The 16,599-nt window shown below is 43.0% G+C and overlaps 1 protein-coding gene across 1 annotated transcript in view; it reads left to right on the top strand.

Annotated features, from left to right (window-relative positions):
• Dip2b (disco interacting protein 2 homolog B) overlaps positions 1-13,346 on the top strand; it is a gene marked incomplete at its 5' end in the record, with an annotated part of 89,659 nt that extends 76,313 nt beyond the window's left edge. The window contains 4 exons of the mRNA XM_042668803.1: positions 2,041-2,115; positions 3,967-4,144; positions 7,033-7,156; positions 10,613-13,346. Coding sequence (XP_042524737.1) covers positions 2,041-2,115; positions 3,967-4,144; positions 7,033-7,156; positions 10,613-10,865 — 630 coding nt within the window. The remainder of the gene's footprint in view (positions 1-2,040; positions 2,116-3,966; positions 4,145-7,032; positions 7,157-10,612) is intronic.
• Positions 13,347-16,599: the final 3,253 nt, after the last annotated feature.

Raw genomic sequence — 16,599 nt, 5'->3', positions numbered from 1 at the left:
TTCCGGCTTTTTCTGCTTATGTGTGCTGAGGAATCAAACCCAGGGCCTCATGCATACGAGGCAAGCGCCACCTTCCCAGCCCCTAGCATGTTGTTTTTGACAAATAGCTAGTTCTTCCCAGCTGCTGCTAAGTCACACCTATGATCTCACGAAGCTAGGAGCCAAGGATTAAAGTTTGAAACCAGCTTGGGCACATAAATCCATGAGACTCTTACCTCCAGTTAACCAGCAAAAAACTAAAACTAGTGGCATGGCTCAAGTGGTAGAGCTCCCACTGTAAGTGAAAAAAAACTAAGCAAGAGTGTGAGGCCTTGAATTCAAGCCACCAATACTGGCACTGGTGTACACACAAATCAGTTTTGTTCTTATAAACATTGAAAGGGAAGCAGGTGCTGGTGACTCACACCTGTAATCCTAGCTACTTAGGAGACTGAGATCTGAGTATCGTGGTTCAAAGCCAGCCGGGGCAGGGAAGTCTGTGAGACTCTTATCTCTAATTAACCAACTGAAAACTGGAAGTGACACAATGGTTTAAGTGGTAGAGCACTAGTGTTGAGCTGAAGAGCTCAGGGACAGCGCCCAGCCCCAGAGTTCAAGTACCACGACTAACCCCCCGCCAAAAAAAAAAAATGGAAAGGGAAGCCAAATTAGGGAAGGGATTAAAGATACTGCTGAGAGGTAGCCCATAGGTTAAGATATTCTAGTGGAAGAAGGAGTCAGCCACCCAACAACTCTTCCGAAGATATTTGTTTATAGGTGTGGTCTGTTTTAGCAGATGTTTTGACCCTCAGTATGTGCTACATCTGTATAAATGTGTTCCGAGTCTTTTCATCTCTCTGATAACATTTTTACCAGTGTGTTTCAAGGAATAAAGATTATTCTTGCTTTTTTTTTAAAGGTACCTGGTGAGAATGTGGTTTTGATTTGTAAAAGAACAGGGAGGTCAGAAGCAGCTAATAAGTGTGATGGCCACCAGTTCCCCCCTTTAATGGGACTATGATTTATGCCTCAAGATTCCTCCTAGAATTTTGAGGGGCAGAGAGAGGAAATATGAGGAAATAAATGGAAAAAATGAGGAAGTAAAAGGAATCCTTCTAATACTTTCCAGTAGCTATCAACCCCCCCGGGAGCTAACTCCATGCCCTGTGAACTGTTTGGAGGAGGGGATATTTCCTCATCGAGTTTTGGTTTATCATAGGCTGCAATTAGGAACAGAAGTACTACCATGAAGGCTGAGCCCAGAATAAAGGGAGCAAGCAGTCTTTTCTCTTCCTTCCTCCAGATTGTAGATATTTGAATCCAGATAATTGTAATGGGGCTTCCCTGAATAACCTCAGACTTTAGAAACCTAAGGAAAACAAAGATTCAAGGGGGCAGGGTACAGAAAGCCAGAGAGCCTTGTCTCTCTCATTTCTTTTCTTCCGTTCTCCTCTTCTCCCCCACAACTGGGGAGAAGGCTTTGCACAACCTGCTAGATAAACATTGTACCACTTAACCACAACCTAGGCCAAGGCCTTTCTTTTGGTAAACCTTCAACTTTTCTCTTGGCTAGCATCTGAGCATTTGCTCTTGAGGAAGATTCCAGAACTGTAAGATCTTTGATGATCCCTGGAACTTACCATTCTCTCTCTGTTGCTCTTCAAGGCTGCCTTCTTACAGTTTCTGTAACTCCAAGCTGGTGGGCAGTCCTTCCCCCCTGCTCACATTGTTTGGGAATGAGACATAAGAAAGGAAGGCTGTGTGGTTAAATTGTCCTCCAATATCTCACTGTGATAACCGGTCAGTAATTTCCAATCCCTCTGTAGAGATGGTACACTGGTTCTGTTTCAGTATGAGAGTAAGTCTTACTTCTAGATCTCTTGTCTCCACTGAACTGAGGAAGTTTCAGGCTCTGCAGATGCCCTGTTAGGGTGGCCTAACTATATTAACTGTTTCACTCAGTTCCTGCCTTTCTGCCATTCCCACATCCTTACCAGGTACAGGCACATTGCCTAGAGTTCATTAGATCTCATTTATTTGTATTTCTTTCTTGATCCTTAGATTTTACCTGGAGTGAAAGTAGTTATTGTTAATCCTGAGACTAAAGGGCCTGTTGGAGACTCTCACTTAGGAGAGGTAGGTATCATTTTCACTTTTACTTGCATATTTAGTAGCAAAAGACAAGTGTTCAGCAAAGCATAGTAGTGCACACCTGGAATCTGAATGTCTAGAGGCAGAGGCAGGGGATGGAGAGTTTTGGCCAACCTGGCTGTCTAGTGAGATCTTGTCTCAAAAAAAAAAAAATAGGATTTTAGGGCTGGGAAGGTGCATTAAGAGACTGCATTAAGAGAAGGTGTAGACTCCCAAACTAGAAATTATTCCAGACTTGTATACTGCTGTCCCTTTCTTTGGAAAAGAAATTGGACACATGTGCCTCTTTCCCACTTAATTAAAGGCTGGAATTGAAAGTGGCAAAATTTATGCAAAATATATCCATTTTGTATAGGAATACTCTAAAAGGTCACTTTTCTCCCCCAAGTCTGAGGGATGCTGATCCTGTACCCTAAATGGGAGGAGTCTTATAAACACAGGAGCCAGCTAAGCTGGGCTATGCCAGTTACCAGCTTTGAAGGTTGCTTAACCTCCCTGGGCCTATTTCCTTATCCATTGATGATAATCAGGTATACCTCACATGGAGTAGAATTGTTGTGACAAATTTTTTTTTGGAGTGGGGGCGGGGGGGTAGTCAGTTGTAGGGCTAGGTGCTGTCCCTGAGCCTCCTTGTGCTCAAGGCTAGCACTGTACCACTTGAGCCATGGCACCACTTCACTTTTTTGAATGGTTAATTGGAAATAAGAGTCTCATGGGAATTTTTCTGCCTGTGCTGGCTTCGAACCGAGATTCTCAGATCTCACCCTCCTGAGTCGCTAGGATTATAGGCATGAGCCATGGGCACCTGGCTTGTGACAATTTAAATGCATTAATACCTACATCTGCAGTGCAAATAATCAGGGTCTCTTAGGAGTTAACAATTACTTGATGATGGTATGTTGTCAGTTATTGTTTACATTGTAAACTGCAATGTTCTGTGGGGTCTCTTTAGAGCTTAGAACCATGGTTATTCCAGAAACACAAAAATGGTGCTTTGGAGCCAGGCACCGGTGGCTCACGCCTATAATCTTAGCTATCAGGAGGCTGAGATCTGAAGATCACGGTTCAAAGCCAGCCCAGGCAGAAAAGTCCGTGAGACTCTCTCCAATAAAACCACTAGAAAAGTGGAAGTGGTGCTGTGCCTCAAGTGGTAGAGCGCTCACCTTGAGCTGAGGAGCTGAGGGATAGCGCCCAAGCCCAGAGTTCAAGCCCTGCGACTGACCAAAAAACAAAAAATGGTGCTGTGGTGCATCTGTGGGACTGTGGCAGTGGGTTATAAGTAAGCCAGAGGCAGTACAGCCTTTGGAGCCAACCAGCCTGGGTAGAAGCCCTATTTCCTGTATTTTTTGGTTTTTTTGGGTCCGGTCGTGGGGCCTGAACTCTGGGCCTGGGTGCTGTCCCTCAGCTCTTCAGCTCAAGGCTAGCACTCTAACACTTGAGCCACAGCGCCACTTCCAGCTTTTTTCTGTTTGCTTATGTGGTGCTGAGGAATCGAACCCAGGGCATCGGGCATGCAAGGCAAGTGCTCTACCACTGAGCCACCTTCTCAGCCCCTCTATTTCCTGTATTTTAAAGAGATTACTTGATTCCTCCTTTCTTCACCTATGAAATGGGAATAGAAATATGGTGTCCCATTCTGGGTTGATTTGTTTCCTATTCGGGACACAGTAAATAGTTGGTAAATGTCAGCTTCCATTAATATTGTGGTTGTGTCGTTAATATGAAAATGAGCTTTTTAATTTTTTTTAACCCAGAATTATCTATCTTTCCCAAGAGAATTGGATCAACAGAGTTTTCTGTTGCTGGCAGAATGTGACCAGTACCCTTTTCTCATAGGTCTGGGTAAACAGCCCACATACAGCCAGCGGCTACCACACCATCTACGATAGTGAGACTCTCCAAGCTGATCATTTCAACACTCGCCTCAGTTTTGGGGATGCTGCCCAAACACTGTGGGCCCGGACAGGATATCTTGGGTTCGTCCGCAGGACTGAGCTCACAGCAGCCACTGGAGGTACCTCTCACCCCTGTCTACTCTCCATTCACTTGGTTTCTGTAGCACTCATTGTCTGCCTGCACCTGCCTAAGGAGTATGGAGTGTATGCACATAATTGTTCATTCTTGTGCCTCTTGAACCCATAGAGAATTCATATGCATAGGGGGCGTTTGGGAAGGGAAAAACTCAAGACTACTGCATAGCCGGGCGCTACTCAGGTGTCTAAGATCTGAGGATCACGGTTCAAATCCAGCCTGCAAGGAAAGTCCACGAGACTCTTATATCCAGTTAACCACCAGAAAACCGGAAGTGGCACTGTGGCTCAAGTGGTAGAGCACTCGCCTTGAGCTGAAGAGCTGAGGGACAACACCCAGGCCCAGAGTTCAAGCCCAATGACCAACCAAAAAAAAAAAAGACTACTGTCTATGTTCCCAGATGGTATATTAGAACTGCTGGGCAGCCAGAAAGATGTGTTTGAGAGTGAATAAATACCCTGGGATGAATGAGACGGTCAGTCTGTAGTGGATTCCAAACCCCAAACAAGCTCCTGGGACAGGTCAGGTGTTAAATCTTTTAATTCCTCTTTTACCCAGTCTACCATTTTGGAAGTAGAATAAAGGATCCTGAGGGGGATCTTGCTTTCCACAGTGGATACAAGCCTGCTTCTCAGCAAGGTTGTGGTGTAGGATTCCCGCCAGTCATCCTATGCCCAGTTGATTGTCAGCTTCTCTGCTATCTGCCTGTCTTCCTGACTGGCATTAACAGTCTTTGTAAACTGCCCAGCACTAATTGTCATGGGCACTAAAGCATTGATACTAATGGACTGTAAAGCTTCAGTTGGGCCACGTCATTCGTCAAGGAGCAGTCAGCACTGTTTGTCCAAATTTCTGGACAAGCCAGGTAACACAGTGAATGCGGTATCTCTAACTAGATGTCCTGGTTGATGGGCTATTCTTGACTGACTGTGAGTAGCTATTTCACCTCTTTGCCTAGAAAATCAAAGCAAGTATATTTCCTGCCTTGTGGAAATGATGGTACATTTAGGTGCCAAGAGAGTACCTAATCCAGAAAGCACTTATTAATTGTTGCCGTATTTCTGCTTTCAGTTATATTATTCTATATGAAGTCTTCCCAGGCAACAGGCACCTCTGCTAGACCTCCTGATTGTTCTCTCCTGAATATATCTGCCATATTATCTTACTAAAATTGTCAGAAATCAATCCTTTCCAGAAAATAGCTGCAAAACACCTTCCTTCTATGTCCTGGCTAGACCAGTCTCCATGGTTTTTTTGTTTTTGTTTGTTTGGCCAGTCCTAGGGTTTAAACTCTGGACGTGGGCACTATTCTTAAGCTTATTTTGCTCAAGGCTAGCACTATACCACTTGAGCCACAGAGCCACTTGTGGCTTTATCTGTTTATGTGGTGCTGAGGAATCGAACCCAGGGCTTCATCCATGCTAGGCAAGCGCACTACCACTCAGACACATTCCCAGCCCCAGTCTCCATATTCTGTAATCCTGTTCCTCACAGCTTCAGTGATGATACCAGATGTGATGTTCATTGTTTCTCAGGTTCAGATCCTCTCTCTCGCTGTTCACCCCCAGCCATAAATTAGCCACATATCTGGCTAATTTCTATTTATAAAAGTTCATCTATAGCTTCAGCATTTTCAGGCTTCTCTGAGCCCTCAGGCAGGACTCATGGATGTCCCTTTCCTTAAACCGCATTCGTAGTCCTGCTGCTGCTCTTATTGCCATATAATAGAACTCCTACTTGTCTTCCCCCTTCCCCGCCCCAACCAGACCTTCAGAGCAGGAAATTGTGTTTGTCATCTTTCTGTACCCAGCACTTAGCACAATTCATGGCACATACTAGTAATGATAGTCTGTCTTCCTGCCTGCCTATCTTCTTTTCTTCTTTTTTTTGGTCCAGACGTGGGGCCTGACCTCTGGGCCTGGACACTGTCCCTCAGCTCTTCAGCCCAAGGCTAGCGCTCTACCACTTGAGCCACAGCACCACTTCTGGTTTTTTTTTCTTTTTTGCTTATGTGGTGCTGAGGAATCAAACCCAGGGCCTCAGGCATGCAAGGCAAGCGCTCTACCACTGAGCCACCTTCCCAGCCCCCTGCCTGCCTATCTTCTTTTCATCTCCTTTTCTTTCATTTCCTTTTCTTTTTCTTTTTTCTTTTGTGCTAGTCCTGGGAACTCAGGGCGTGGATGCTGTCTCTGAACTTTTTTGCTCAAGCCTAGCATGATTTACCACTTGAACCATAGCTCCACTTACAGCTTTTTAGTAGTTAATTGGAGATAAGAGTCTCATGGACTTTCCTGCCTGGACTAGCTTCAAACCATGATCCTAAGATCTCAGCCTCCTCAGTAGTTAGGATTAAATAGTTACTCTTCTTTTTTTTTTTTTTTTAAATGCTGGTTCTGGGGCTTGAACTTGGGCCTGGGTGCTGTCCCTGAGCTTCTTTTGCACAAGGCTAGTACTCTACCTCTTGAGCCAAGCTCCACTTCTGACTTTGAGTAGTTTATCAGAGATGAGACTCTCATGGACTTTCTTTCCCTGGTTGGCATGAACCAAGATCCTCAGATCTTAGCCTTCTGAGTAGCTAGAATTTCAGGCGTAAGCTACTGGTGCCCAGCTAAATACCTCTTCTTTTAGTATATAAAATGTACCATGTACCATATTAACTATCTTGTGAGGATTAACTCATATAGTTTCCATGGTAACATTTATTCTTATCCCTTTCTCACAAAGGTAGGTGGCAGGATTCAGGGCCTTATGGAATTGCCAAAAGTCATGCAATTGCTAGGAGTTGGAACCACCTAGTGTAAATCGTTTTCTCTTAACTCCATCATTATATTGTTGTGAATATATGTCTGAACTCTTATTTCTTTCTGACAGAGCGTCACGATGCACTGTATGTGGTGGGAGCTCTGGATGAAACTCTGGAGCTGAGAGGATTACGATACCACCCGATTGATATTGAGACTTCAGTGTCTCGAATCCACAGGAGCATTGCTGAATGGTAATTGTCCTTATACAGAAACTGCATCCTACCTCAGCTTTAAGTAGTGGCAAAAATCAGTCATCACGCTCTTTGACCTTTTTACTTACAGTTAGTAGTCTACCACTTCCTCCACTTCTAGCTTTCTGATGATTAATTGTAGATGAGAGTCTCACAGACTTTCCTGCTCAATCTTCATGTTTCAGTCAGACTTTGAGTACCTAACCAGTACTTGGCCTTGCTGAGTTCTTTTTTGGTTCTTGTTCTTGTTTTGTTGTTGTTGTTGGTCTGGGGCTTAAACTGTGTTGTCCCTAAGCTCTTGCTCAAGGCTAGTCTCTGCCACTTTGAGCCACAGTGCCACTTCTGATTTTCTGGTGGTTAATTGGATGTAAGAGTCTCATGGGCTTTTTTACCCAGACTGGCTTTGAACTGCTATCCTCAGATCTCAGCCTCCTGAGTAACTAGGATTGCAGGCATGAGCCACCAGTACGAGGCCTGAGTTCTAGATTATACAGAATCCATGTAGTTTCTTTTCTGTGTTTAATTCAGTGTATCCCCAGTTTTTTTTTTTTTTCTGAACTAAATACCCCCTTTTTTTCTCTCTCTCTTTCTCTTTCTCTCTCTCTTTGGTAAGAGCACTGAGGCTTAACTTCAAGGCCTTTCACTCTTTTTTTTTCCTGGTTATGGGACTTGAACTCAGGGCCTGGGCTTTTTTTCCTCAAGGCTAGTGTTCTACCACTTTGAGCCACAGCACTACTTTCAGTTTTCTGGGGGTTAATTGGAGATTAGTATCACAGACTTTTCTGCTTGGACTGGCTTTGATCCTCAATCTCAGCCTCCTGAGTAGCTAGGATTATAGGTGTGAGCCACCGGTGCCTGAGTAAAGCCTCCTATTCTTGCTCAGCTTTTTCACTCATGGCTAGCATTTTACCACTTGAGGCATGACCTCCATTTCCAGCATTTTGCTAGTTAATTGAACATAAGAGTGTTGGAGACTATGTGCCTGGGCTAGCTTCAAATTGAGATCCTTAGATCTCAGTCTCTGAGTAGCTAAGATTGTAGGCATGAGCTGCTGGTGCCCAGCCACCACATTTTTTTTTTTTTTTTTTGATGGTTGTTTATTATTTTCAAATATTCTTTTTTTCTGAAGAGGTTTTTGCTTTGTTCAGAGTATCTCCTCTGACCTGAAAAAGGGCTGAACAAGGCAAGAACTCTTTAGAGAGGTATCTAGAAAGCATGTAGGGAAGCTAAGTGCCACTCCCACCTCTAATTTTAGGCATTCAATTTTTATTGGATAAGAGTCTCATAGAGTCAGGCACTAGAGGCTCACACCTATAATCCCAGCTACTCTGAAGGTTGAGATCTGAAAATTATGGTTCCAAACTAGCTGAGACAGGAAAGTCTGTGAGACTTTTATCTAATTATCCAGAATGGAGCTGTGACTTCAGTGGTAGAGCACTAGCCTTGAGCAAAAATGCTGAGGGACAGTGCTCAAGCCCCAGGACTGACACCAAATAAACACCCCCAGAAAACAAGAATCTCAGGGACTTTCCTGCCTGCACTGACTTCAAGCCATGATCCTCAGATTTCAGGCTCCTGAGTAACTAGGATTATAGGTGTGAGCCATCAGTGCTGAGCTCTTTTTTTTTTTTTTGGTGCTGGTTAGCAGGACTTGAACTCAGGACTACCCACCTGGCTTTTTTCTCATGGCTCACACTTGAGCCATACTTTACTCTCCAGTGTTTTTTGCTGGTTAACTGGAAATAAAGAGACTTGAGAGTTTTCTGCCCATACTGGCTTGGAACTTCATTCATCAGTTCTCAGCCTCCTGAATGGAATCACTTTTTCAAGTGAACTGGGTTTTTTTTTGTTTGTTTGTTTGTTTGTTTTTGGGGGGTCCGGTCATGGGGCCTGAACTCTGGGCCTGGGCGCTGTCCCTCAGCTCTTCATCTCAAGGCTAGCACTCTACCACTTGAGCCACAGCGCCACTTCCAGCTTTTTTCTGTTTGCTTATGTGGTGCTGAGGAATCGAACCCAGGGCCTCAGGCATGCAAGGCAAGCGCTCTACCACTGAGCCAACTTCCCAGCCCGTGAACTGGTTTTTTATATTTGTTTTTGTATCTTTCATTTGAAGTCATCTTCAATGACAGCATTGGTCTGAGACTCATTACTATAGTCTTTAACCCTACACAACTGCATCCAACCACATTAAGGTGTTTTTCCTTCTTGGCCAGTTTTGCAGAGGCCTGCCAATTCCCCTAACTTACTGTTTTCATCAGTGTTAATGACGTGTTTGTGTTAAGGATAAAAGGCTTCTACTAAGTTGACATATATAAGCTCATTGCAGCTGGATGCAAGCACACAAAGATGTGTTTGGCACTTGTCTAAGGCACTTCTCAGCCATTGAGGGTGGTCTGCAGCACCTCTTGTAAAGTAGTAATGTCAATTATACCTCTGCTAGCAATGCCCTTCTCTGCCATGCTAGTGGATGACCAGTGAAGATGAATCTTGAGCACACCAGGCTTCTGCCTCCATACAACTTGGCAATGTCAGGGGAAAAGCAGTGAGAGTCTTCTTTTATCACTTTAAAAAAAAAAAAAAACAGTGTAATATTGTATATCACATCAGGTCATAAATCTAACCCAGTAACCTCACTCATACTCAAGGGTATATGTGGCCCTTTTACTCAATAGAGGATATACTCTGTGGAGCACTAACAGCTTGTATGAGGTCAGATACTATTTAAGAATATTAGGCCCAGTGCTGGTGGCTCACACCTGAATCCTAGCCAGGCTGAGATCCGAGGATCATGATTGAAAGCCAGCCCCGTGAGACTCTTACCTCCAATAAACTACTCAGAAGAAGTTGGAAGTGATGCTTGTGGCTCAGTGGGAGAGCGGTAACCTTGAGCAAAAAGCTGCTCAGGGACAGCACCTAGGCCCCGAGTTCACACACACACATACACAAAGAAGAAACTTACCTTAATGAAAACTCTGTGTTGTATTGACAGAAACAATATTCACAAAAAAAAATAAACAAAAGAAAGAATGGAAAAAAATCTTGGCCATCTTAAACAGTCCAAAAAGACTTTGGCTATGGGTTTCAGGACAGGTAGGAACAAGGAACTGAAAGGTCATTAGGAATACTTTCTGGAGCCATATGAGCATTCACTTCCCTCGTTCTCTCCTTTCTGAAGCATCATCCCTGTGCATCTTTGCTCTCTTGGCCAACCCAGAACTTACAGATGCACATGTCTTCAGTTCACACCAGCTGACAACTTTGAATCCCACTTCCAGACTCTCAAGAGATTTTAGATAGCTCAAGATAATTACTGTGATTGTCAGGGCACTGTCATGGCTGCTGACCTGGTTGAAATCTAGAAGAAACAGCATTTTTCAGGGAAATGGGCATAAGCCTTAAGAGAAATACTAGTAAAAAGTGATCGGTAGTGTTAATTGAATGTCATTGAAATTGCAGTGCCGTGTTCACGTGGACCAACCTACTTGTGGTGGTTGTAGAACTTTGTGGCTCTGAACAGGAAGCCCTGGATCTGGTTCCTTTGGTGACCAATGTGGTCCTGGAAGAGCATTACCTCATCGTTGGTGTTGTGGTTGTCGTGGACCCGGGTGTTATCCCAATCAACTCCAGAGGAGAGAAGCAGAGGATGCACCTCCGCGACAGCTTCCTTGCTGACCAGTTAGACCCCATCTACGTAGCTTACAACATGTAACCAGCCCAAGAATCACAGAGACTGGAGAGCCATGGCTAGGAGCAAGCTTTCAAATGACGCAAAATGAGCTGAGCTGGCTACGTCGTGTTCTTCATCTCGTCCCTTGGGATTCTACAGTAATACAACACACAGGAAAGAGGAATTCTGTGGTAGCAAGTGAAAACCATGTTGAGTCTAGTAGACCTGAGCTTTGGCACAGCAGGGACAGCACGTTGCTAAAGCAGTTACTTGCATGTTGCATTTTTTTCATCTGTTGTACATACTTGTATTTTTATCTAATGCTGGTTTAGAATTTTTGTAAGGGAGTTTAATGAATTCACATGAAGGGGTAGTCTGGATTACACAGTTCCCCACTCTGTACTGTATTTTGCCATTTTCATGTAGCTAGATGTTCTGTGGGTTTTGTTAACACAAAACTACTTGGCTTACTTTGAGGCAACCTGTAGGTGAATCAAATAACCCACTGAATATGAGATTACTATTCATATCTAATCCTGGGCTGTAATACATTTGACCAGTGTTTGAAACATGTAAATAGAAATACATATAGCTTAGCTAAAGAATGGAAGAATTGGCTTATATAATGACAACCACCAAAGTAGAAACGTTTCTACTTGTAGAGAACTTCCATATTCTCTTATTATAATTAATTGATTAGGTAACTAAAAAGTGCAGGTTGTTTGCAGCTTTTGCTGAACACCATTCTCTGTCTTTGTTGGCTGGTGTTGATTATAAACTAAAGCTGCCTATGTTTGTTTTTCAAGCTTGCATTCTCAGATTTAGCTTATGCTTCAAGGATTCAACTTTGTGTATACTAAAAAAAACTCACTTAAAAATTAAGTCTAAGAAAGAGCTAAGATTCATCAGATCCCACCCTATTCTAAACTATCAAAATAGCTCACTCTAGCCCCAGAATTGAAACTTTCATATATAAAGTGACACAGGAGAACTTAAGAGTTTCCTCTTTTTCCAGGCCCTTTGTCAATTGTGTGGACAGTAGAGCTTCTCTTTTTTGAAAACTGATGAGGGCCTTAGTAAGGGCCAGGAGTTTAAAGCAAGAATGCTAGGCTGGTAAGCCAATGGGGTCAGTTCTTACCTGGAATTGTAAGGCCACATTGCCACACATCTCACAACTGACCAGTTGAGCGGCTAGAACAGCCAGTGTGGGCTGAAATAGGGAAGTCTGATGTACACAAGGAACGCTGTTGAAATAACTGGTGCCCAGGCCAAGCCCAGTGGATGATTGAGTTTGGCCTCTGGCTTGGTTTCTTTTCTTTAACACTTCATGTATTTGAACATAGTTAAATTTTATTATTTTTTTCTTACAGAAATATTTTTAAAAATTAAAGAAAACCTCAAAAGTTAAAAGAATTAACTCTTTAAATCAGAATGGTTCTCTTTGACCCATTCTGATCTATTGTGTAAATATTTATTTAGACTATTTTAATACATATTATTTACCCCACTGTAACATCATGTAAACTAAATGTGTTTTTAAGCAATTTGTAAGACTTGTAATTACCCTGAAAATAAGGTTTATAAAGCAAAAACCAGACTCTTCACTAGGGCAGCACTCCGTGGCTGCCTTTACAGTCTCATGACTCAGAGCCCCTTTCTGGCTCCCTTTTACATAGCCCTCTTTTCCTCCCAAAACTTACTCCCACTGAGGGAAGACCACAAGACACTTTCCAGTTCAGATCTCTTTTTCAGCATTTTGGATGGAGTTAATTCACACATGATTGAGGAGATTCTAGGATGTTTGGGAAGAGGCACTTCCATTAAACAATGGGAAATCCTAGTGTCTAGCAATGCTTTGGTTTACAGGAAAACAGCCTAATTATTTGGGGGGAGATAATGTTCTTAAAAACTAGCTTTGTTTTTTTATTTTATTTTTTACCCTTTTTTCTAGTACTGGGGTTTGAAACTCAGGGCTTCACACTTGCTGAGCTGGTATTTTGCCACTTGAGCCTCCTCTTTTTTGCTGCTTAATTTGAGATAGAATCCTGCTTTCCCACTTCTGCCTACTTTAGGATTCCTGTTGTTGCTGGGATCATAGGCATGTGCCTCATCCAGTTTCTCTCTGTGGAGATGGGATCTCACAGACTTCTTTCTGGACTGCCCTTGAACCACAGTCCTCCCAATCTCAGCCTCTCCAAAACTAGGATTACAGGTGGAACCACAGGCACATGTTCAGTTTTTCAGACAAGCCCTGGCAGATCTCAAACTTGGGATCCTCCTGCCTCAGCCTCCTGAGTGCTAGAATTATAGGCCTGTATCCCTACATTCAGCTCTTAAAATGACTTCTGATTCATTAAAGTAGGAGAGTCTGGGTATTAAATAGTTCTGTCTCCATAATCCCCAAATTCTAAATTATAGGCAGACTGATAATTCTTACAAACTCCAAGTAAGATTGTATCTAGGGACACATAACATCTGTAATATAAATTTTTCTAGTAACTACTTTTTTTTTTTTTATTCTGTTGGTCATGGGGTCTGGGCACAGCCCATGAGCTCATTGCTGAAGGCTAGCGCTCTACCACTTTGAGTCACAGTACCACTTCTGGTCTTTGAGTGGTTAATTGCAGATAAGAGTCTCACTGGACTTGCCTGCCCGGGTTGGCTTTGAACCAAGATCCTCAGATCTCAGCCTCTTAAGTAGCTAGGATTACAGGCATGAGCCACCACTGGTGCCCAGTTTAGTAACTGCCTTTTTTTTTTTTTTTTTTTTGCCAGTCCTGGACCTTGAACTCAGAGCCTGGACACTGTCCCTGAGCTTCTTTGATTCAAGGCTAGCACTCTACCACTTGAGCCACAGCACCACTTCCAGCTTTTTCTGTTTCTGTGGTACTGAGGAATCGAACCCAGGGCTTCATGCATGCTAGGCAAGCATCATACCACTAAGCCACATTTCCAGCCCAGTAACTACATTTTTAAAAGAAGCATGTAGTGCTAATTTTAATATATTTAACCAAAAATACCAAAAATGTTTCATTGTGAAATCAATGTAAAAATTAAAATATTTTGCTTTTTTATATTTAATCTTTTAAATTTAGTCTATTAAACATATCTTAATTCACACTAGCCATATTTCAAGTCTTCAGGAGGCAAGTATGACTGGTGGCTAGTACAGTGGACAGTGTAGACCCATGCTCATTCTTTCAAGTACAGCTCATCTCAGAGTGTGGCCACCTCCCAGTCACTTAGGGCTATATAGTTTTATCATTCCTCAGGCCTCTATCTTGTCCCCACCCCTTCCTGACATATGGCTGGTTCTCTTGGGTTTTTTGGGTTTTTTTCTTTTGACTATCCCCCAAAACCAGACTGTGCTAGTGGAGGAATGAAAGCTGAGCACTGTCCTTGGGGAAATCTCGTCAGCCAAGCATCCCTCGAGGAAAAAGAAGTCTGCTCAGCTAGGTGTTTATGGTGTCATCTGCAGACTGAAGGCCTGTCTCAACAGAAAAAAAAAGGAAAGAAACTTCTCTTGATGATACCGTGCCCTCCTTCTTTCCACATTAAGTGGAACCTTGGTGGCAGAAGTATCTGAAGGCAAACCTATAAAGCCCTCTGGCTTTCCACTCTTCTGAAACATTCTAGGTTTTATATTGAGGGAAATGGGAGGGGGGGGGCAGATATTAACATCAAGCCCCATCTCAAGAGAAGGAAAAAAGAATTTTTTGAGACAGGATCTTGCTATTGAAGCCCAGGCTGACCACAGATTCACAGTCCTGCCTCTGCCTCCTGTGTGTCACCACTCCTTGCAAAAGCAACTTTTGATCTGAAGTTTCTGGACAGCCTTCTGTTTCTCAGAAGTAGATCAGGGTAGATCAGGAAGTAATTTCTTTAGGAAAATTCCTAGACCTGGGGATTCTTAGATCAAAGTGATCCAGTCTTTCATTCCTGCACACAAAGCTCCCAAGTGCCCCCAGTACCACAGCCTTTTCTCATGTGGTTGTGTTGCCTTGGCTGTTTAGGGACCATTACCTGTCTTGGTTATGAATATGTCTCCCAACTTTAGTTCCTGGGCAATGCTTGCTTAATGCTTTTGTTGACTCAACAAAGGGCCTGAGGCCTTAGTTTCTGTTAAGGTCTCTGTCCCAGGCATGGTGCTCAATCTCTTGGCCAAATAAGTTACTTTTTTTGAATTTTCCAGGAATCTTTTAGACTAAAGCAATGAGGAGTTAACACCTCACCCTCAAACTCCAACATAATCTATGCCTTAGTGTTATTTTTGTTATCTGCTTTGATGTAAAAGCAAGAATATTTGGAGTAAGAAGCTGCAGCACTCCAAACACACAATAAGCCTTTCTCTGCCATCCATACATTTCCAGTTTAGGTATATGTAGATGGACCATGTTACTTGTCCAGAGGAAGAGATTGTAAAGATATAAGAATAACTTTTTCAGTCCTAAATGCTGTTTTGTTTATTTTCTGTCAAGTTATTTACCCGTGTCAAATTCAAGCTATAGTACTATGTAATTATGTATAAAGTTTTTTTATTTATTTGAAATTAGACTAGATATACATTTTTAAATTTAACATCTGGCTGGACAGTGTTCTATTAACTCATTGAATGTGTTTCCTTTGTCTTGTGTTAATAAATATTGATGCCTGGTTGTGTTTAATATTTCATACACTGGATGGGAATAGGGTATTTCTTTTGTGAATATGTGGTGTTGGGATCAAATCCAGGGCCTCATGCCTACCTTCTACCACTGAGACACATTCCAGCCTGGGAATTGATATCAAATTTAAATTCAGAGAGTTAGACTTAACAGTAAGTGTGACTAAAATTTGTACAGTTAAATGAAGCAAGATCAATGAACAGTATTATTTAAAAAACTAAAGGGGGGGGCTGGGAAGGTGGCTCAGTGGTAGAGCACTTGCCTTGCATGTTCAAGGCCCTGGGTTTGATTCCTTAGCACCACATAAGAAAAAAGCCGGAAGTGGTGCTGTAGCTCAAGTGGTAGAGCGCTAGCCTTGAGCTGAAGAGCTGAGGGACAGGCCCAGGCCCAGAGTTCAGGCCCCATGACCGGACCCAAAAAAAAACAAAAACTAAAGGGGCTCTTGTCAGGACTTTTGATGGTACTGGGTTTGGACTCAGAACTTTAAAGTTGCTGAGCTAGGTGTTCTATCATATGAACTACACATACACATGTACACACACTTTTAAAATTATTTTTCAGTCAGGCACTGAAGGTTCACACTTGTAATCCTAACTACCCAGAAGGCTGAGATCTGAGGATGGTGGTTTGAACCCAGCTGGGGCAGAAAAGTCCCTAAGACTCTTATCTCCACTTAACTAGCAAAAGGCTGGAAATGTGCTTCAAGTAGTAGAGTGCTAGCCTTGAGCTAAAAAGCCAAGGGAGAGAGCACAAATCCCAGTACCAGCACACACATGTATTTTTATTTATTTATTTTTTGGTGGTCACTGTCCCTCAGCTTTTCAGATCAAGGAGAACGCTCTATCACTTGAGCTACAGCGCCACTTCCAGTTTTCTGGTGGTTTATTGGAGATAAGAGTTTAGCGGGGCGCTGGTGGCTCACGCCTGTAATCCTAGCTACTCAGGAGGCTGAGATATTAGGATCGCAGTTCAAAGCCAGCCCGGGCAGGAGAGACCTTGAGACTCCTATCTCCAATAAACCACCAGAAAACCGGAAGTGGCGCTGTAGCTCATGTGGTAGAGCACTCGCCTTGAGCTGAAGAGGTGAGGGGCAACGCCCAGGCCCAGAGTTC

This window comes from Dipodomys spectabilis, unplaced genomic scaffold (genome assembly GCF_019054845.1).
Source record: "Dipodomys spectabilis isolate Male_0828 unplaced genomic scaffold, ASM1905484v1 ptg000477l, whole genome shotgun sequence".
In the NCBI taxonomy this organism is placed as follows: Eukaryota; Metazoa; Chordata; class Mammalia; order Rodentia; family Heteromyidae; genus Dipodomys; species Dipodomys spectabilis.
Note: the sequence above shows the minus strand (reverse complement) of the source record. Positions and strands in the feature narration are given on the sequence as shown.